The sequence below is a fragment of the Phaethon lepturus genome, unplaced genomic scaffold (assembly GCF_000687285.1).
Source record: "Phaethon lepturus isolate BGI_N335 unplaced genomic scaffold, ASM68728v1 scaffold32507, whole genome shotgun sequence".
Lineage (NCBI taxonomy): Eukaryota > Metazoa > Chordata > Aves > Phaethontiformes > Phaethontidae > Phaethon > Phaethon lepturus.
In genome coordinates, this window is record NW_010554582.1 from 4,621 (window position 1) to 27,311 (window position 22,691).

Consider the following 22,691-nt stretch of genomic DNA (forward strand, 5'->3'; position numbering starts at 1 on the left):
CTTTTGTTCTCTAATGACATGGGAGCTGTCTAATGGATTTCCATTAGAAATGTTTGCTGCACCAAGAAAATGCATGAGGTATTGCAGCTGGCTTCAAGGGAGGTCATTACAGAGAGACTGTAATTACTGTTTGCCTGGTAGCTCCATGATGTTCCTTTGGGACTGTTGTGGCTGTAGTGTGAGGATCCATCCATCTAGGAGCTTTCATTTGCATTTTGACAATGAGGTGCAAATGCTTCTGATGGCATTGAGCATGTCATAGTACCTTATAGGAAGAAGATCATGGATGTTACACACAGAGATTTGGGAATTGGTGTGTTTGTAGCTGTGTCATGGCCCATGCTCAGACCTGAGTCAGGGTAGCTAGTTGGGTCATACTGACTCTCCGTGGGGAAGCAGCATGTTATTGACACAGAGCAGTGAGGTGCTAAAATGAATCATGGCACACTGTGTATCTAGGCAGTGATGCAAAAGCACCAATGCAAAGTTGTGATGACTCATACTCTGTAAATCAGGGCACTAACACAAGCATTCATCAACAAAACGGCATTCTAGCTGGGTGCAGATTGCATGTGCGTTTCAACAAGAATGTGTCGCTCATTTCTACATGTATGGGCCTTTTGGAAGAGATCCCAGCAATAGACAGTAGTCTGGATTATGGTGCTTCACACCTCTGTTGCCTTACTGAAATTATTTCAGTAAATGTCTGTAATACAAAACTGATATTAGGAGGGAGTATTTATTAAGTTATGATTCAAATACATTAGGTGTGTCAGGCTTTAAATCCACAACATCAATTCTCAAGATACGAAGTGATCAAATTTTTAATATTTTAGTGTGCTGATAAAAATGTCTTTAATAATGGAAATATATTTTACTCTATGAATGATAGAAATCTAACCCTAATCCATCTCTTTCCTTGCACTTACTTTATTCGTGTCGCTAGGACTTCCAAGTGTAAGAGCTAATGAAATACTACTTATTTAAACGTGTCTGTCTGGAACAGCTTAAGCTGGTTTAGGTGGCTATATTCTGTTTACATCTTTTTTGGTATTTCCCTTTGGAACATTTTATAGTATGCAATCTATGTAGCCTTACATTTACATATTAACAGAAAAGTGAATTGCAAATTAAATTCTTACATGAAGTATTTGCAAGTAGAGGTTAACTGTGCGGAGCAACCTTTAAAATGCTGCAGCCTTTTGAAGGCACTTTAGTTTGAAATCACTTGTGTCAAAATGTTTCAGCATTTTCAGAGGTGCCTAACTTGTGGCTGGATCATTCTGACATGGTCTGTATGTTGTTTTCAGGCTTGTGATTTCTCTATACCCTAAATTTAAAAGGCTGCTTCCCATTACAATAGGCTATATATTGGCTATTGTAGGTTATAGCATACCAAAAAAGCCAGCTGTCTACTACTGTGATACTGTCCTGTCAACAGGTTTGGCTTTTCTGTTTTGAACAAACATAGTAATAGAACAAAAATAATAGAAAGCAAGATTTTTCTGATCTTTAGAAAAACGCAAGCTCTATAACTCAACATCTAGTCTTTAAATGGAATTTAGGAAGGTGAACTCTTGCAGCGTTTCCCCAGTTGTGCTGACAAACATAGAGCTGTGAGCAAGTTCAGTATATCCGAACAAAAGTTCATAGGCATTATACACAAAAGTTGCTAATTGCATGGTACATAGGGATTCTTGGGTCACGATGTTGTTTCTCCTAGCAAAAAAAAAAATCTCTGGAAGGTCATTTTTTGTTACTACAGCTGGCTGCAATTTGTAAGAAGCCAGCATTATTGAAAGGCATTTTCACCCATCCATATTTGAGGAGTTAAAAAACAAGTTGTACTTTCTTCAGGCTTCTGATGCATGATTCAGATTAGAGCCATTAAGATGAAATGTGCAAATCTGACTAGAATTCTTGCTCTCTCTCATCTCTGCAGTTTGGCACAAAGCTCTTTATTTTAGCTTCGCTTTTTCTGAAGTGAGATGGATAGCTATCAATAAATCAGGCAAGACATGCAATTGCTTTCACTCCTTGGGAATTATTTGCAAGATAGCTATCTTTACAGATGGGGTGGGGGAGCGATCAGCCTTTATGATAAAGGTCTATGGCAATTCCTTCCTAACTCAGCCTTACTTGCTGTAAGGTTGTTTTCATGACATCTTGTGTTTATTTTGGTTTGCTCTGTTTTCTACAAGTAGCTTGCTGAATTTTGCTGTCTAGTGCAAGAAGCCTCAATCTAAAAGGAAGACTGAATTGGTGGATTACTTACCATTCATGCATGTTCAGTGGGTAGATGCATGCCATGGCTACCTTAATGAAGTTTGAAACCTCAGTGTTGATTCACTCTATAAAGGGTGAAACTGGTTTTTTTTTTACTGTGTATGGTTTTTACTCTGCACTGGATCCCAGCACATCAGGCCATGCAGAAGTGACTGATGACTGTACTTGTGTGGCTGTAATGTAGACATAACGATGAGCTTGACTGACAGCTCGTCTTGTGAAGTAGCTCTTCTCTGTTGGACTCCTGACAGAGGCTCTGTAAGAGAGCATATGGTGTTCTTAAAATATGTTTAAGTACCGTTCCTGGGAGAACTTTACCTACCAGCAGGGGTTTGGCTTGGACCTCTTATTTCTCAGAATTGTGCTGATTTTTTCCCTCACACATTTCCTGCCACAGTATCACAGGTTTTAGAAATTCACAAGTTGAAAAATCGATCTGTTCACTAAGAAGAATACATTAGTGAATAACCTGTCTTGAAAAGGATGCACTTTCAATGAGAGAATTATCCAAGCTGTACTTTATGACTTCATGCTTTTGTGCATATTCCAGGTTTATTACCTGGGTGAGAGATCGATTACTCATCTCTGCCTCATCCTGGTTGTCAGGAAACTATTGATATGCATACTTTTAATTATGAGAGCATTGAATTGTGTGATGTTTGCTTTATCTTATTTGTATTCCTCATGCAACTCACAGGAGAAGATATTATGCTTGCTTTCCAATTTGTTATGCACAAGTTCTTTTCTCTGACAGTTCCTCAGAAAAGCCTTTCATATTTTTTTCTGCACAGCCTGTCACCATGCAGCTCTCTGCGGGCTGGAGTCTTTATTTGCTGGCTCCATCAACATAAATGCAAAACTGTTCTCTCTGTACCTGTGCTCTGGCCTGATTGACTGCGAGATCTGTCAGTCTAACATCAATAAATATGTATCATGTGCCTCATGAAGGTATTTTCACATATGTTTGTAAGATTTCATCTACGGTCTGTTGAACTCAACTGAAAAACAGCAGTTGGCATGGGTAGTTTGTATTAAGTGAATCTGCAATATGGAATCGATAATTCATTAATACTTGGTGTTTGCTAGATGCCCGTCTCAAAATAAGCATCTATTAAAAAGAACCAACAACAACTATTCTAGGGATGGAAATGTGTAGGCAACATTGTAAATCTTGTCAGCTGCCAAGTTACAAAAGACTGGCTCTGTTGGAAGGTAACTGCCTTCTGTGCTGCTGCCAGAAATGAAAGGGCGAGACCCCCGGTTCCCAAATTTTGCGCTCTCTGAATTTTCCTAAATAGCCCTGTGAGGGGGCAACTCTAATCCAGGCACCACGTGCAAGGGGAGACCCGGGGAGGGACACCAGTGCTGTGGTACATGTCTTTGCTGTGATATTTGTAGCACAGTTTGAGAAGCAGCAGCAGCAGCAGCATGGTGAGGGGATGGGGAGGGAGCAACAGGTAAGGGGCCCGTGCCCCGGCGTCTGCTGAAGCTGCGTTTAGCCGTGTCTGCGTGCATCGGCGTGGGAGCTCTCCTGCTTCACAGCGTGGGTGTGGGCTCCACTGCAGGGAGGTGGTTTGGGGCTGGGTGTTACACCATCGTGGTGCCTTCTGGATTTAAAATCTCTACATAACAAAAGTGGTTGTTTTAACAGTATTTCACTTAAAAGCCTATCTTAAACAAGAGAGAAAGGACATTTCCTGAGTCTTGTTGAAAGAGAAACTGAGGCTCTGCACTAGAAAGAAGTGTCTCATTTCCAGTGGGGGAAAAAAAAAAAAGACTTCTCACCGCAAAATGAAAAATTTCTTTCCACCCTGTCTTTTTTTCCCCATTAATGAATTTATCAAAAACCAAGGATACTGGCAGTGACAATCTGATACTTCAAAAATTGTCTACTTAAATGTGATCCTGAGACCAGAGTGCTTGCAGATGAGAGGTCAGCAGATGGGAGGCAGAATCCAGTAGCTATTCTACTAGGCTCTCTTTTGCTTTAAAAAAGCCAGGATAAATCTCTGCCACTTTTTGAGACTGAACAGACAGTGTGGAAAGTAAATGTGCTAGGATACCAAAGTGCTTTTAGTCACAGATATATTTAATGTTAACTAGTGATAAGACTTCCCAACTCTGCAGGAGAGACGGTGCAGCCCGGAAGTGAAGGCGGACAGGTTGGCATAATGGTTTCTCACTGACCTTCCTAACCTGGGAGGAGTCAATGCAGTCGTCAATGAAAAAACATATGAAGCTACAGCTTCTCTTCCTGTTTTATCTGAACTTCCTTCCACTTGAATTCCTTTTTCAGGAATGGCAAGGAATGTACTATGCGAAAAAGAAAAATGGAGATAGCATACAACAAAATGTGAAGATACTACCTGTTGTTGGACAGGGAGGGTAAGTATGAAAGCTAAAGCCATAGTTTAGGTTGGAGTTGAGGCTCAGTTTGGAGTTCAGCTGCTTTCAACAGACATTGGATTAACCTGTTACTGAGTATAAAGGAAACTTATGCAAGGAAGGGAGCATCAGATGTCTGCATTTAATTCCTTGGGGCAAAATCAACTTTACGTGCTCTGGGCAGGGAAAGTGAAATTCTCCTAACTCTCCCCAAAAAGGAGCCAAAGATGCAGATGTGCTCACTTGTGACTCTTACTCTTCTAATGCTCCCTGAAGAGCAAGTGCAGCCTCCTCTCTTTCTGTGCATTGTCTTGGGACCACTAGGACCTATGTCCTGTTCCACTGTGCACCTGTACTATGTCACTCCATGCTCACCTACTCATGGCTGTTGACGAGTGTCTTTATGTGATGAGGTCACTGTGTGCTTTGATCCTGGTCAAAATTCAAGCATGTCTTGATTTTTGTGCGACTTCCACTTGGTCTCCAAATAGAGCATTTAGAACACACAGGTATATGTTAGTTATTGGTACATTTATGATGAGTTCTTCTATATTATATTGGGAAAGAAAGTGGGTCAGATTGCATGCAGTAGCAATTTCAAAGTCCTCTAAGGCAACTCAAACACTAGTTAAAAGCACGGCACATTATCTTCCAGACTTGGCTGAGACAATCATTTAGAAAGGTGTGTCTTCATGAAGGAAAGGTCACATGCAGCTTCTTCATGCAGTTACTTCCTAAAAAAAAGTGGTTTGGGTTGATTTCATCCCTGGAAGTAATTCATGTTCTTTACTTTCCATCAATAGAGTGAAAACGTTTCAGCTTAAGGTGCCAAACTTGTAAGACCAATAAGTATTACATACATTGATACTTATGGAACAATCTAAGCCCATTTGAAGCTGTTTCTGGGTAATCAAGGGTATAGTTTTCAGTTTGATTGCTCAACCCCTAAATCTTGTAGAAGGTTTTGATTGTTGGACTGCACTGTTGCATGTTTTGCATTTATATCATACCTGAAACATCCTACAGTAGCCCAAAAGAAGCTGGGAGGGGAGGGCAGAGAGGAAGAGGAGGAGACAATCTTTGCAAAAGATGCTTCTATTTTGTGTTCCCCATCATGTGCAGAACTGTGGGTTTTTTCCATTCCCATTGAGCCTTCCTGCCAGAAGAGAATTTGTCCTCTATTAATTTGTTGCTCTTACCTATTTTGTGTATTAGTGCTAAATTAGAGCTGAGGTTCGGATGGGAATTAACATGCTGTTTTTTGCCTACAGAAAGATTAGACACTATGTGTCAATTAGTAGACTGTGCAATGACAACAATAAGGTAAGTGAAAATAGTGCTATGCTTGCTTTAGTTTGAGCCCTAAATATTACAAAATAATGGTCAATTTCTGAATAACTGGATTTCTCATATTAAATTGTAGGCAGAGAAGACATGTGAACGTGTTCAGGCTGAATCTCAGACAGGTACGACACATCTCTTCTGTCCTAATAAGCGGAGAATGCACCTGGGGAAAGAATAAAGCCCGTTGTTAGTGATCTGACTGAAAACCACAGTTGCACAGGATGGCCTGAACAGTACTCTTTAGCTAGCAACAAGCAGGGAATCCAGCTTAAAAGGCAGAAAAATAGGAAAGTAAATACAAGCCCTCTCTACCTGCCTCATTTGTTTTGGATGTGATATAAAGCAACCCGCCCTTGAAAATACAGTGATAGGGCCCCAAATTGGTATTGCGGTATTGATGGATTCAGTGTCACATTTCAGTTGTAGGTAGTGGATCCCTGTGACAAAATGAGAAATGATGCCGTCTAGTTGTCATGTTGCTGTGGCTGGTCTATAGCTAGTGGCATGTATGTTTGCATTGCTTTTAACTGTACTGGGGGGTATTTGCACGTGGGTGGAAATGAGGATGGCCAACACTACCATTCACCATCATTCCACATACCAACTCTTCAGTTAAGACATCCTTGGCATCTATGCTGCAGGTACTTGTTAATGGTAGCCTTGGTCGCACAGGTTGTATCTGTTGGAGTTGATAAGGGACCTGGGATACATTGCCTAGTTTGCTAGTGTGCAGTCTGCTTTGATCCACCAGTTCTTTGTGGCAGTTGTTACTTGAGTGAACTCAGGTGTGTTGCACAAGTTGTATTCACAGCTACAATTGTGTAACTGTGTCAAGAGAGGAACTTTTCCCTCCACAGTTAGATCCCTTCTGTGAAAACACATAGGGGTGTTCTGCCAGAGGGCATGACTGGGTTCATGACAGTGTAACTGGGCAAGAGTTTAAAAAGGAGCTTTCATTGGTTTTCATCTGCTGAAGCATTGTGGTAAATAGCTGCTGCTATCAGGCTTTCTCTGAGTTTCAGTTCCTTTAACATACATCTTAGGCACAACTTAATGTCATTGTACAATGTCATTTTCTCCATAGATATTCAGACCTGCAGACACAAAGACAGGAGGAAAGGATCACTAGATGTCAGATCCACAACATCACGAGGGAGTGATGGTATGTTAAACAAATAGATTTTTCTGATTTTTATATATATATATATTTTCAGATTTTTATGTGCCATCATACATACACATACAAATATAGGTAAGTATGTATGTCTGTATACACACACACGAATAAAATAGCAAGTCATCAATTCATGAACAGCTTTGCATTTGTCAGCCTCGTTTTCTTCTCTTGAACTATTTTGAGTATTTTTTTTGAACCAGTGGAGAACGGAAGGCTATCATCTACCATCCTGCATGGAAGACCTCATGAGATTCAATACAGATACTTTCAAGTACAAATGCCAAACTCTAAACCTCTCAAATGATTACATTTCTCACCTCTAATCTTGATAAAAATATGAAGATAATTTTTGTTTTCTTTTCACTGTGTTGTATTTTGCCCCATTAGATCACCCCAAACTTGATAGATGTTCACATATTCAAAACTGTTGCTGATACTTGCATGATTTTGTTAAAGCATACATCATTAGTCTAGGCAGCATACACTAGTGAAACATGGAAGTAGGTCTGTGCCAGTGAGAATACAGTCATGCTCCAATATAGCAAAAATAGCGTTGATTCTTCTTCTCAAGAGCTGCTCAGCACAAAGAGTAACAGAGATGTGTCTGCATTTTATAGGTAGCACAACATAATTATCCAGAAAAATCCCATCTTGGCCTTTTCTCTACAGAACCAAAATTGCTAACTGATATAAAAGATTTGTTTTTCAATTTCCAATGAATAATAGGCCAGAACCTCTGCTGTTTTAATTTGGCATATATCTTCACTTCAGAGGAGCTTCACTGATTTACCTCAGCTTGGAAGCTGACTCATTATGACTTGTCATGTTGCATCAGGCAGCAAAAGTAGATATATCTGTAATAACCCAAGTGCAATAGTTACCTACCTGTGCCTGCCAGTTTTTACACACACACATATGTATAGCTTTTCATTGAACATTTTAATTAGTTAAAATAAAAAAACAAAGCCATGATTTTGCCAGGCTGTTACAGCTACTTATCTCTGATCAAGGATATCAGGGGTTCAGCAACCATCTCTTTGAACCTGTGTGTCCCTAGCATAACAAGCATGTGTATGCATTCTGCAATAGATTGCCTCTGATGGGTACAGCAGGGTAAGCAGTTCAGAAAATGAATCAAGATTTCTTGGCTGAATCCTCCTGTCATGCCTTGTCGCTGAAATCAGGATACAAATTCTGCTTTATTTTCCACACAGGCAGCTCACAAAGGCGGCACTCTTCTATGGCCAGGATACATTCCATGACTATTGAAGCACCCATCACCAAGGTACTGTGCACTGTCAGTAGCTGTTGTCAGTTGTGCTGTACTGAAATACCAGGGCACAAGGCTCCAGTACTGAGGAGCAAGGCAGTGCCGGCCTCTTGTGCCACTTCTTCCCCTGTTCCACCTGCCCACTGGTGGAGCTCCAAAAAGCCAGATGCTCTGAACAAAGTTCTCCTACACCTGCTTAGTAGCATGCCCTCCATGTGGTCAGCCAATGCACGACCCTTTTTAAGGACTTCTGTCTATGTGAAGGAGAGAATAGAGTTCCTCCTTCTCACTTATGCATTGTACACTGCCTTCTGAAGCCATTCAAATATTTGGCAAAAATCAGCTCTTTAATAAATTGAGAGAGGCAAATGGAAGAAGGTTATATTAAATCCATTCAGAGATATTTTGATGCTGTGCTTTGAATGGGAAAGTCATTAATAAGACTACTGTCTTTAAGGCTACAATCTTGTTGCCAGAGTCAGTAGCAAACATCAGTGTTTTATTAAGATCCCTTTTCATTTTCTCCCACATGTGGATTAAAGTTGTAGATTTTGTTTATTTGCTATGAGTTTTCCATAGTAATTGATGAATGTCTGCTTTCTTAAATGAATTCTAAATTCAAAACCTGTCTAATGCTAAACTAGGTAATAAACATCATCAATGCTGCACAAGAGAGCAGTCCCATGCCAGTTGCAGAAGCTTTAGACCGGGTCTTGGAGATTTTAAGAACCACTGAATTGTACTCTCCACAACTGGGGACAAAAGATGAGGATCCACATACCAGTGACCTTGTTGGAGGGTTAATGACAGTAAGTACTCTCATAAACAGCTATTGATTAATGTTCCACTGCCTGATTTTCCCAGTTACTCAATCTTTATCACCTGGCATGTGCTTTGTCTCTACAATGCCAAATTTTCAGGAAAAACTGCGCACATACCTTAATAATGTATCTCTGAAAGTGGAAAGAAAATTGACTAGTCCCTTTGAAGCATTAGTTTTGCTAGAAATGGAAAGGAAAACCAATTCTTTTTTCAACGTGATTCAATTAAGAAAGGTATAGATGGGAAAGGAAGAAAGATAGCTAGATGCTTGTATTATTAATTTGGATTAGAAGGGCATGTTTTGGGGGCTTTTCAGTGTATAGAAAGAATGTGTTTTCAAAAGAATGCAAAATATGTTTTGTTGCTATTTCTTGGATTATATTTGTACCCGTAGAGACCCATAGAAAGATCAGAGTGCTTTGAGCTAGAAACATTAATGTTCGCGTATTAAAAGACAATCATACTCCACAGAATTAATAATTTAAATAAATAAGGCAAGAAAAAGACTGAAGGAGGCATGTATTAGTGTTGTTATGTTATGAAAAGAGGAACAGAGGCATTGGAAAAAGAAGTGTGGTACCCAAAGTTGAACAAAGGGCACGTAGCAAAACACGAACCCAAACCTTCAGAGCCTGGAGTCTAACCCTCCTGATAACAACTAGATGAACTTGGATTAATGTTACCTGTGTCTTAAGGATATGTTTTCCCATTAGTCTGTAGGTTGCATATAAAAGGCTACATCAGGAAAAAATTTGACAGGATGCAAAAAGGCTCACAAGATATGAGCTTTTCAGAGATGTCTCTGGGCTATTATCATTTCATGCTGTAACTATCAAGATGCCTTTGCAGTATCTATCAGAATCTTGAAACAGTTTAAATACGTTTTTGCCCTTTAAAATACCACAGCAAATATCTAATCAAGAGAAACAGACTTCAAGAATTCCAGGAGGACACCTGAATGGTTCATATAGGGTTGAATTTACTAAGTCAGTAGGCAAAATATATTGTTACCTTAATTATAAAAATATAGGAAGAATATTGATACATGTAATCATTAGAGTCTCAAAGTGAATCTTTTCTGCTGCTGAATACACACAGTCCATAAACTCAACTGTTTTCTCTTTTTTGTGAATTGTTGATTCTTACATAGATTTATATTCTGACTAGTCAGTCCATGGTCCCAGAACATGTAGGTAACAATATTGCAAAATACAAAATCCTTTCTAAAAATAAAACAAAGGCTATTTTATGGAGCAATAGAAAAGCTGAGAAAATCCCATTTCAGAGCATGAGGGTATATGGTATAGTATGAGTTTTAAAATGATCTGGGAGAAACATTTTTTCCAGCAAAGGGTCGGTTGAAAACAGAATCATATTATTCCACTTCATGTTCAGAAGTTATGTCTGAGTAGCGGAACAAGTAGTAGGTTATTGGATTTGACTCTCAAGCAGAATTCATAATGGGAAGGGCATTTGGAGTTCAAAGATGGATTTGCCAGATACAATTACACCTGCTATTTCAATTCTTGTTAAAAAACTAATCTTTGATTCTAAATCATGCAGTATCTGGTGTCCTAAAGATTTGTGTCATAGCAATGGTATTGAAGAGTCACTGAGCCAGGTATAGGAGTAGCACTCCCTTTCCTTTTAAATCACAAAGCTCCAGACTAATTTACTTACAAATGTGAAAATAAAAATGAGCTATAACAATTCTTTTAAGCGCAGACATTGCATGTTCAGATATAGCATCCACATTTACTTCTGCTATACTTTGAGTGTGTAACGTTGTTAGTAAGGTGCATTCAGAATTTTTTTTTTTTTTAAATAACTGGTTTTTTACATCATGGACTAAACATTAATGTGCAGTAACTAACAGCTGTACACATCAAAAGAGCAAGCAGGATTTGGGCCACAGCATTTATAATTATGAGCTGAAAAGTAAATTTTACATATATCATTCTGTTAGTTTTAATCCTTCACCTCAGTTTGCACGTCTAGGCATCATGCCAGCATTAAGCACTGAACTGGAGAATAAACAAGCACACGTTCTTCCTTGATAGAAGGGAAGCCTCAGCATAATTTGTTGCTCTGCAATCCCAGCAACAAATCATGAGATTCTTATGCTGCTGAGGTGACCTGATCTGCCAATACCAGGAGGAGGAGAGCAGAAGCATGTCTCCATCCATTCCCTCGCAGCACCCACCTTTGCTTGTTGATGTGCCATATGTATGTGGACATACCGTGTCCAGTTTGTGGCACGCATCCAGAACCTGTGTGTGTGTTGTCCAGACAAAGGTGGATGTGAGGCTGTAATTCCAGACCTCCATCTGCACTTGAGAAATTTGAGTTCTTACCTATCTCAGTTCATATTGTATCCCATGTTTTGCAGTTGCTCATCCATTATGAACTATATGTAAAGTAGTTAACAGTATATATATAACTATATATACATATAACTATATGTAAAATGTTAACAATACACAAAAAATAAGGGAGAGGCAGCTTTGATGACTGTGACAGGTTGTAGTCAGGCTCCTCTAAAGTCATTGTGCTACTATTTGGTGTCATCATCTTATAGACCTTTTGTACAATGACCTGCATGTAACTCTCAACTTTTATTGAACAGGATGGTTTACGAAGATTATCAGGGAATGAATACATATTGTCAGCAAAACGTAAGTTTTAATTTCGTGGTTACTCAGATATTAAAACATGTTAAGAAATCTAAAAAACAGGGGAAGTGTGATCAGATGTTCTTTTTAATAAGCATTGTTTGGTTTTGATTTGTTTTGGTTTTATTTATAAGCATTGTTCTGCAGTGTTACTGGGCTTTATAGAAATGAGAGTTGCCAGGTGTTACTACAGAAAAGAAAACACGTACACTGAGTAAAAGTGTACCTTGGGGGTATTAATAGTCATCTGCAAATATACTCCTCAACAGAAACTCATCAGGTCGCTGGCAGTTTGATCTCTCCAATCTCCCTCAATGACATACCCCCACGGATAACACAGGCAATGGAAAATGAAGAACACTGGGATTTTGATATCTTTGAACTCGAGGCTGCCACCCATAAAAGGTCAGTAGACTCAAGAGTCTGAAAACTGACTTAAATGTCATCCTGTAATGAGCTCTTTAATTTCTCTACTTGTACTTTTAAGATGGAATTACTGTTATTTTCAAAGTCAAATGTTTGAAGTTTTCTCGTTGTCATTTCTAGTTGTGTATGAACACAATTAAGTATCTTCTTTTTCATCATAAACAATTTCCTGCAGATTCCCATTAGATGTAAGTGAAGATTATATATCTTTGATATGGTATAATAACAAAACAACATAATTTTAAAAGCCTTCCTTTTCTGTTCTAAAGAATAAAAAAGTTCTACAAATCAAATTCTTGTCCTGTGGGGATTCAAATTCAAATTATGGCCAACTACACACAGAGTCAACATGATCAGTTGATACAGATCGTGTTTTATTTTCTTTCCATGTAACTGGGTAATTTTTATTCCTAAACAGTTCAAATGTGGCTTTTCAGCAGAATTCCCATTGCTTTTCTCTGGGATTAGAGGAAGGTCTTTATTCTAAAATCTTGGCAGGCTACATTTTATGCATAAGATTAACTGATGAGTATTTACTGATATATATAAGTAGGGCATACCTTTTCCATCAGTTTTCAAAAGCAGATCAGCAGTTTTGATAGACTGTACTTCATTAGTAACAAATGCTTACACTAAGACTGTAAATTGATCTTTCTGTTCAAATCCTTGTTTTTATTTTCCGATGCCTAGCAAAAGTTCTCCTTTTGGTCTAGTTTCATGTATCATGCCTTGTCTTAGCTTAAAGCTTACACGAGACACTAATTTGGAGGCTAGATCCTGCAATGAATTGACTGTCCTAAACCCTTGTCAAAATCCCAGATCTGTGAGAGCTTTGAAAGGTATTCAAAAGCAATGTCTAAGAAAAATAGCAAGCATTTAGTTAAAATATATGCACTTCATTTTAGACCATGGTTTTATGAGTCAAAAAAAGTGGGGGGGAAAAAAAAAGGTTTTTATTCTTCTTTGAGGTGATTTTATTGTAAGTAAGGAAATTTGCATACAGTTACTTTAGGGGTGGGTTTGTTTTGGTTTGGTTGGTTTTGGTGTGTTTTTTTTTTTTTGCTTTGCTACATTTTTCCATTTCTAATGAAGTGCCAAGATATGATAATTAAAAAAAAAAAGTCAAAATATAGTCAGTCTGTGTGATTTACAACATTTAATGTGCACATTGCAGTAACTTAAGAATTAATTATCCCAGCCAACTTGTATGAGATCACCAGATAGCCAACATGCATGAGATCACCAGACGGGTTTCTCTGTTCTTACTGATCAGGAGAGACCACAGAGGGACAAAGGAGGTACTTTGTTGCCTGTCCTCTTATTAAAGGTATTATAATTATGTTTGCTTCCTGCTGTGTTTAAATAAAGACAATTAATTTATTAAGAGAATTAAAGTGATCTTCAATGAATCACAGGTATAAATATGTTATTAGTATTGTCTTCAAGTCCAAGCAGACATATGGTAGTAAAGCCAAGATAATTCATTAAATCTAAGCTTCAGTGCATTACAGTTCACTAACACAGAAACCTGGAGAGACCTTTGTCTGACAGTGCTACATGGAGGGATTAAGGGGGATTTAACTTCAGTATATTATAAATCTAGTATATGACACGGTATTGTTGGGCATTTTTGCCAAAAGATGTACATCCAGCTCTAAATGACCTCACCTCACCTATCAGGTGCAGCTAAAAATCAGAGTGCTTGATGCATCTGGAATCAAGCAACAAAGATAGGTGCCAAAATAAGGTTTAAGATGTATTTTTAGGACTTCACGTTTGAAAATATTTACCACTATACCTGTTCTTCTTACACAAACAATGTATTGAATAAGAAAACAGCGATATGAACTGGGTTCGAAAAAAGGCTAGTGGACTAAAACTTTTTTTTTTTTATTTGCTGTATTAAACATATTGCACTTTCACAGCTTTCAGATTAGAAATATTCTGTACTGCTGTTCTCATCTTCATTCACCTGCCAGTTATCTGGGTTTAAATTGTGCAGTTTGGCCTGGGAGAAGCAAGAGTACTGGAATACAGTGATGTTGGCTATTTTTGGAGACAGGTCTTTGATGGGGTTAGCCTGAAGGTTCATTTGGCCCTTATAGTCTTCTAGAAATGGCATACTCTGGCCTGGTAGTTTGCTTCCAGAATACCTCCATCTCTCATCCTCTATTGCAAGCGAAGTCAATGAGCAATGGAAGCCTGATAGGGTAGGCATAAAAGAAATGGAGCAGATCTGCAGTGCAGAAAGAATAGTGATTGCAGCATTATATAGTATAGATATACTTAATCTAAACACAGTTTAGGAATCTGTGGCAGCACCAAGATTACCTCCCTCCTCTCATGCACAGAGTTTAGTACTTGCTAATTTACTTCATCTTGACTGCAGTCCACATTTACCCAACATAGACTCCCCAAGCCCCAAAATACTGCTACATGTAGTACAGCAGCCATATGGAGCTGGAATATTTAATATTCCTGGAAGTGTCAGGAACTGGCATGATTGTGAGAGTGTGCATGTAATGGGTACGCAGAACATATCTACAGGTCTGGATTGTAATTCTGGAACAAGTAACTTTATAGCTAATCTGACATGTCATTGGTTAAAACTACTGTATAGATTTACACTATTTATGCTATGTAATATTTTTTCAACCTCCTTTGTTTTAAAACTTTGTGTTCATTTTGCTCCACAGGCCTTTGGTTTATCTGGGTCTCAAAATATTTGCTCGCTTTGGAATCTGTGAATTCCTAAACTGTTCAGAATCAACTCTGAGGTCATGGTTACAAGTTATTGAAGCTAACTACCATTCCTCCAACTCCTACCATAATTCTACTCATTCAGCAGATGTACTACATGCCACTGCTTATTTCTTGTCTAAAGAAAGAGTGAAGGTGAGTCTACATTTATAAAAAATAGTGTAGGTGAGAAGTACAGGTGTGATCAAAGGAAGATCTCTCAAAAAAAGATGCCAAGACTCAAATGTCTACCTATTGCCAACTAGTTTGGTAACTCTGAGGTCAAGGAACTGGGCTGCTTTACATGAGTTCTAGGATCTCTCTTATATTATATGTGGAAGGATGGATACTAGTATTACAGGAATTGAGCTATTCTTGATAGGAGAATAAGAAAACCTCATTTTAAGACAAAACTTCATTGTATAGTTAAACTTTCTCGGATAGGTGAGATAATGACATAATTATTTGTGTGACGGTACATGCCAAATACAGATTTAATGTAATAAATTGCCATCTCTTATGCTTTGCGATGGTCATTTCGCAGAAGACTCCCAGGACAATATAGGCTGTAAAACAGGTTTAGTGCTTCCAAAGCTTGTCCACTGGATGAGATGCCCTGAGGCTTAGAGAGACGGCATTGGAGGAGAGTATTGAAAAAGATTACTTGTCGAAGTTCGTTGTACAATAACACCCAGTAGTATATTAGAGCCACTGACAACCAGAATAAATCAGAGCAACCTTTGTTCTCGCATGCCCAGAGGGCAGACTGGTGAAGGGGAATTAGAACAGTGCTCGCATGTGTTTGCAGTGGAGTGGCACTGCATATTTCTAAGTTGCATTTTTGGATAGAAATTCCTACCCTGAATTGCCTGCCTAAGGATAGAGCTAATGATGGGCACCTGGCTGAGACATTTGTGATGGTAAACAAGCTTCTGACAGCTCATTAAAACTGTAGTAACTCCCTTAACCTGGTGCTGCAGCTCATTAGTGTGCTCTCTGGAGGCTGACTTACAAATACGATATGCTAGGTGGGAATAGAACTTCAGTGGCTATTTTGAGCCCCCAATTTGCCAGAGGTTTAGCTGGTCTTCCTAAGTATATCTATGAAAACCAGACAAGATCTGGACTCATTTCAATGCCACAGAAGCATGACTGCTGCCTCCTGTTCCAGAATGTTATTTCCATTCCTCTCTAGGCATAGGAAGAGAAAAAAAAAAAAGTTGCACAGAAGGAGCAGCATCAAAGTTCAAAATTCTCTTTTCATCTTTTGAAAGGTACAGCCCAGCTGCTTTTCTGTTGTCCAGAGTTCAGCTTAACCTAAATATAGAAGGCCAGATTCTGCCACTCAAATTCACACCAAGAAAACCTTTTTTCAGTAAATTGAACTCTGTTCTTGCCTGGGAAAATTTTCTGGCTCCCAAATTGAAGCAGTATTCTCAGAATAATTTCCACTTCTGTGCCACAGGAGTTAAGATGACAAAGTTAGAATCCTTGACCTGAAGTTGGGGGTAAAGGTATTGTAGTATCTGTGAAGTTTATTATGTCAGACTCAGGAAATAAGTGTCAGATACACTGCTGTGGTCCTACAGGTCAAATAGTCTACAGTTTCTGGCCACTTCCCATCTGCACAGGTCTTTCTCAGCCAGACTGAGCACTGGTCAGTGTGTCCCTCTGAGGAGAGCCTGTTCTAAAAATCTCTCTCTCCTAACTTCATACAACAAAAATAGAATCCCATGAGCAGCAGCTGAGAGAAAGAAGGAAAAAGCTTAACACATGGCAGATAGTATTTCAGACAATGCTAATTATGAACCTAGAGCAGAAATAATTCTTTGCCTTTTCTTGTTCTCCACAAGACCTTCTTGACAGTCCTCAATGAATGATATCCTACCTCCATCAAAGTCAAGTCACTGCATTCATTTCAGGAGGTGTAAACTAGGGTAGAGATTGTCTTTTCACCTATGAAGTCTAACCATTCTGAATGGTAGTGTCAAAGCCAGTAGAGAATTTGGACCTTAAATTCAAGCTAATTGGAATGGAAATTATCTGTCTTGCTCCCAGATTCAACTGGGAACATTTCTGCTCTTGTGTCTCTTTCTGCTAATCTCATTAATTTTATTAAAATTTTTAACATAATTGTTTGGTATCTGTGATCCTTCACAAAAATCCAGCATAAAGGCTAGTTTCCAAATGTATACAATGTATTTCTGAGATGCTTTTTCTTCCTTATGCTATTAATACAGTATTAAAACGTAAGTATAAAACCTTAAAAATCAGATAGTGTTGTATTTCATTATAGGGTAGATATAATTAGATATAAAGCAATGACCAATGTAAGTAGACATAAAGCATGGAGTGCAGCATGCTAAGAGAATCAGAATCTGATACAGAAAGTATAGAACAGTGTGTCATGTAATTTTTTCATGGATGGAAACCATCAGGTATTCTTCATAGAATTCATATTAGGTATAGCCCCAGGATACTATTGTTATAGAACTGGATATATGGGAAACATTCCTTAGAAACTGTAAACCTAGCCAGCACATAAGTGGGATGTGATTAGGACGCATTAAGTTTCCAAAAGAAATGAAGGGGTCTGGTGGAAACAGGACAATTTTTAGCAGTATTGGTCTTTTTTCCAAGCCAAATACCCTAAATCCAAGTGAAGGTGGTTTCTTTGTTGTACAAAACACAAACTAATTTATTACAGTGCATTTGTTTTATTTGATGTGCTTTGTCAAAGGTGTAGCTAAAGCAAAATTCAAGAGGCACACAATGGCCCAAAAAGTCATGCACTGTTCAGTGAAGCTTATAATGAATTTTCCATTGTGCTGTGTAGAACATCTGACCCTTACTGACTTGCAGAGTTCTGGCTTTTATTCCTCAGCAACTTGGCTTAATCTTATGGACAGAGTAGGGTTTCTAATGAGTCTGCCAGGAAAACTAAGCATCCTTCTATTTTCAGCAAACTTTGGATCCGATTGATGAGGTTGCTGCACTCATTGCTGCCACAGTTCATGACGTGGATCACCCAGGAAGAACAAATTCTTTCCTGTGCAATGCTGGCAGTGAGCTAGCAATTCTCTACAATGACACCGCAGTGCTGGAGAGCCATCATGCTGCCCTGGCTTTCCAGCTCACCACCCGGGATGACAAATGCAATATATTTAAGAACATGGAGAGGTAAGCTTAAAACCCAGGGTCCTTGTCTACCCACTAACATCTCTGTCTTCTGTGTAAGACCAGATAACGTAAACAAGCATCCTAGAGGAGGGCAGTGCCTTGTGGATAACTGTCTGTAGCTCTTGTGGAACTTTGCTTTTGAAACAGTAGAGTGCTTGTGCCTGTCCTGAAGAGGCTTCGGAGTAATCCCATGATTTCTATTCCTCCTGTGGATAAAAAGGCGGACCTTATCTAAGGAACTTAGTGTAAGTCCTAAGACTTTAGCAAGTCTAGGAGTATCATTTTGTATCATTGGATGTAGAAGACAAGCTATGGCTTGAGTAGGTAGGTGTTTGCTGGGCAGAACAAGGTTAGAAAGAGTCACAGCGCATCAGTCAAAAATTAAATGCCTTGTTGCAATGGGAAGGATAGTGAAGGACCTGTTGTTCTTCTTCCAGCCCTAGAAAGGCATTTAGGGTGAGGATGTGACCATTGTCGTGGCTGTCTCAAGATACAGCGAAAAGTATTGCTGAAAACTTGGCTGTAGCATGAGCCACTGCTGAGTGTCTGTGCTGAAAGCCTTGGGAACATGCCAGTGTGGCATGTCTTGGCAGCCCTCCCGAGTAGCTGGTGCCTCTGCTTCTTCCCAGCTCTTGTACTGTTTCTCCTAGAGATCCAATAATGCCTCTAGCACATATGCCTCTGCACACCAAAGGATACTTCATCCAGCATAGATGCAGCTGCCCAAGTCTTTATTACCGTTCTTTCTTCCTCTAGCACCTCTCTTCAATGAAAATGATCTGTAGCATTTGTTAGACTTGTTTTAGCAAGCAGCCCTTTGTGAACCAGACAGCATTCTTAATTGTTTCCTTCTTTAAACAGGAATGAGTATCGAACCCTTCGCCAAGCCATTATTGACATGGTCTTAGCAACAGAAATGACAAAGCACTTTGAGCATGTCAACAAGTTTGTCAACAGCATTAATAAACCCTTGGCAGCGCTAGAAGAAAATGGGGTAAGCGACACTGCAAGTCCTTCTTAAAATGACTAGGCAGGGACTGGGAACCCTTGGTAGTAGGAAATCCCCACATGGTATTCTGAGAAAGTTCATCAGAAACGTGGAGAAAGAGAGACTTGAAATCTGTCTTTCACCTCTGTGTCTGAATGCCCTTCTGCTTAACATGGTCATCACACATTTTGAGGGACTCACTATTAATACTGCAGTGCTATGATGATCTACTTGGGACCAGAACCTTGGGCTGTATATTTTCCTGTTAGAAATGCCACTTTGATGAACCTGGTCACTCCCATGGAGAGAGTGCTAGTGGCAAGGCCTGGCATTGTTGTTGGCCATTTCTGCAAAGGGGCCACGATTTGCCTCGGAACAGAAGCTGAATTACTCCCTCACTCACAATGGGAACCGCTGGTGGTCCAGCATAAGGGCAGGTATATTGACTGCCATGTGGCGCATTCTCTGGAAATGAGGGCCCTAGCCTTCAGCGCTGCCTGGCAGTGTTCATGGGTTTTCTGTCTACTTTCTTTTTTAATCTTTGAAATAGATGATGGTGGCATTATGTATCATATAGACATAATCAATAGCCATCTGGAACCCCATGGACACAATGAAATTGCCTGTTAGGAACTCATTCTGAAAAACCACACCAGTTTCAATAACAGCTTCAACAAGCAGTTTTGTTGCCAGTAAGAGCAGTGTATAATTTTGTTGGAATGGTTTTTTGCAAAGAGAAGATTTTCAGTTTTAATACAGTTTGCACTGGTGGCAACGTCCTGTAGGGGCTGTAACGGTTTTCTGTGTTTTCTTACCATGTTTTTTAGAAAGCCACGTTTATGAGTGTTGTGTGTAATGGGGGAGCGGAGTCTTTTTATTATCTGAAGGTGAGAGAGGAACATGTGCTGTTCCTTCACCCATCAGAAGCAGGTTGGAGCTTAATTGGAGGACACTACCTTTGTCCACAGGAGTATATGCTAGAATTAGCTTTGTTCTTGGCACCCAACGATGCTAATGAGAACTATGTGAATGTGAAGCCAAAGTCCCAGTAGGATACTGGTTTTACTGACTTAACTAGGAGAAAAACTGTTAAGTCTGTGGCTATGAAGTGTTTTTCCCAGACAGCCTCACGTTACAGAATGTGGCTTAAAGTTACTGACAGATTATTACTGTTGATTTTTGTGGGTGCTGTGTTGGACCTTGTGTAATTATGAAGTTCACTGCCCAGGACCTATCTACGCTTTGTCACAAGTGCCTGTTCACTGCTACCAGAACCTAGAGAAGACCAGAACTAGTTTGTGCACACATTAGTCTTTAGATTGATTGATGATTTAATAGCTAAGCCATAAAAAAGGCTTAACACAGTTTAGTCTCCTACCTATTACAAATAAAGGAAGCATGGTGAAAAAACAGGCTTAAATTGTCAAGTTGTTGTCAAAGGTTACCAAGTGACAGGACTACCACCATCTCTTCAACCTATTGGCTCCATTTGTATACACATGTTATGATGCGGTCAGCCCTCAACTGTACCGTCAGATTCTGTTTTTCACTGACTGTGCTCTGACTTCAGAGCCCCTTCACTGCCCACTGTCTTGTCATGCTGTTTTCACTTCTTGCCCACCGTTGTGCTCCTTGGCTTCTCACTAGCTCTACCTCTCTTCCTCCTCTGTTTTCCAGCGCTAGCTTTCTCACTCAACAAGTCCCTCCTTTTTCAGCCATCCTCCCCTCTTTCAGTTCTGTTTGCTTACCAGTCTCCTCTCCTTCACAGTTCTCAGGACTTTTGTGTCACTCTACTCCTTCTCTTCACCTTTTTTCATATTGAATTCAGGCGACAACCTCCGCTTCCCTGCTGCTGTTTTTCTGCAGATTTTGTTTAGTGCAAGTACAAGAGAGACAGGCTCCCTGTTCTTAGCTAGAAAACTGGGGCCTGGGTAGTGCCTGGTCCAGCACAGCCAAGAACTACAGTTGCAGGGAGAGTCCTTTTCAGTCCCAGGCCCAGCAATCCCTATTGAGTCTACACAAACCGCAACTTTTTTCTCCAAAGTTTGTAACTGGTCCAGCAGTTTACCCCAAAACCATCCCTCCAACTAAATTCCAGGTCCTCACTCATAAAGATGTGAGGGTATTAAAAAAGAAAAAATCAGCAATAACTTTTAACATCAGCATGAAGAGCTTATTTCCCCCAACCTCATATTTAGAAGCCACTGAAACATTTTTAACTGCAGTTTTCAGGGGGGAAAAAGTCTTTGCCTGAGGCGGACACCTGGTGGGGAAACTTCAACCAAACAATCTAAATTGGCAGTTATGAACATTATTAAACAAAATCTTTTAATGTGAAGTGTCAGCCTGCAGGCTAGCCTACAACCGTAACGGTAGATGATCAAGCTGTTTCATTGTAGACCTTTCTTATAAACATACATATGTGTGAATTCATGATTGGGGAACTTTCCACAGAACCAGTTTTGCTTAGAACAATTTTAAGAAATAACATGCTAATACATTTATTGGAATGCCTGATAGACATTTTTTGTTTCAGGATATTTTAATGGAAACATAAAATAGATGGAAAATTGTGAGGCTAAACATTTCTCTGCTCAATTTCTTGATTGTAACAAACAAGAAGAAAAGAAGGGGAGCAATTCTTGGTAGATTACAAGCAAGTGAGCTAGCCAGGAAAAAACAGGGCACTTTGCTGTCTGTGCACGATGGTCTGCAGATGAAGGAGCTCCTTGAGGGTAGCTCCTTTACTCATCCCAGTGCTACCATACTGCATCCCTGCTCACCCCCCAGTGTAGTCCGTCATGCAGGCTCACTAGAGGACGTATTCTCTCAGTACTCCTGAAAAATGGCTTGTCTTTATAGCTCTTGAAAATATGCAGGGATGCAGTTGGACAGCCGCTCTGAGTGAGCGTAGCAGCATTCAGTGTAGGGAGGGAAGAGACATGGAGGAGACCAAGGGAGCTGCTGCTGGGTGTAGGGCCCTGCACTGGCTAACCTTGTGGAGTACACAACCCTAGGGCACCTGGTTCTGCTGGAGGGCTCTGTACTGGCCTGGCTCAGTGAACAGAGCCCCTTCTCCAAGACCCAAGAATTGGGATGCAGCAGGTTTTTGAGCAGCAGCATCCATCCAAAGAACCAAATTCCTCTTCTTGCATGTTATGGAGAGATGATAACTGTTGCTGATGAAGAACGAGGCTTGGACCTGTGCAGTCAGTCAGTAAAAACAAATACAGTGACATACAGCCCTGGGGGCTGCAGGGAAATAATCTGCCTCACAAGGCATTTGTGATTCATAGCAAATTCTACTCGATGGGAAGAAAGACAAATGCTGTATAATTTTTATTGAAAACAAGAAGCAAAATGTTTCCCTTCTTTTGGTTGGGAGTTTCTCAGTTCAGCCGG

At 39.7% G+C, this 22,691-nt stretch overlaps 1 protein-coding gene across 1 annotated transcript in view; it reads left to right on the top strand.

Moving 5' to 3' along the window:
* The window catches only part of LOC104624515 (high affinity cAMP-specific and IBMX-insensitive 3',5'-cyclic phosphodiesterase 8A-like), a gene marked incomplete at its 5' end in the record, with an annotated part of 31,077 nt that overhangs the window by 3,924 nt on the left and 4,462 nt on the right, over positions 1-22,691 (top strand). Inside the window, 11 exons of the mRNA XM_010291902.1 lie at positions 4,583-4,671; positions 5,943-5,994; positions 6,095-6,137; positions 7,100-7,177; positions 8,407-8,477; positions 9,107-9,271; positions 11,911-11,959; positions 12,226-12,361; positions 15,079-15,277; positions 18,084-18,301; positions 19,163-19,295. Coding sequence (XP_010290204.1) covers positions 4,583-4,671; positions 5,943-5,994; positions 6,095-6,137; positions 7,100-7,177; positions 8,407-8,477; positions 9,107-9,271; positions 11,911-11,959; positions 12,226-12,361; positions 15,079-15,277; positions 18,084-18,301; positions 19,163-19,295 — 1,233 coding nt within the window. The remainder of the gene's footprint in view (positions 1-4,582; positions 4,672-5,942; positions 5,995-6,094; positions 6,138-7,099; positions 7,178-8,406; positions 8,478-9,106; positions 9,272-11,910; positions 11,960-12,225; positions 12,362-15,078; positions 15,278-18,083; positions 18,302-19,162; positions 19,296-22,691) is intronic.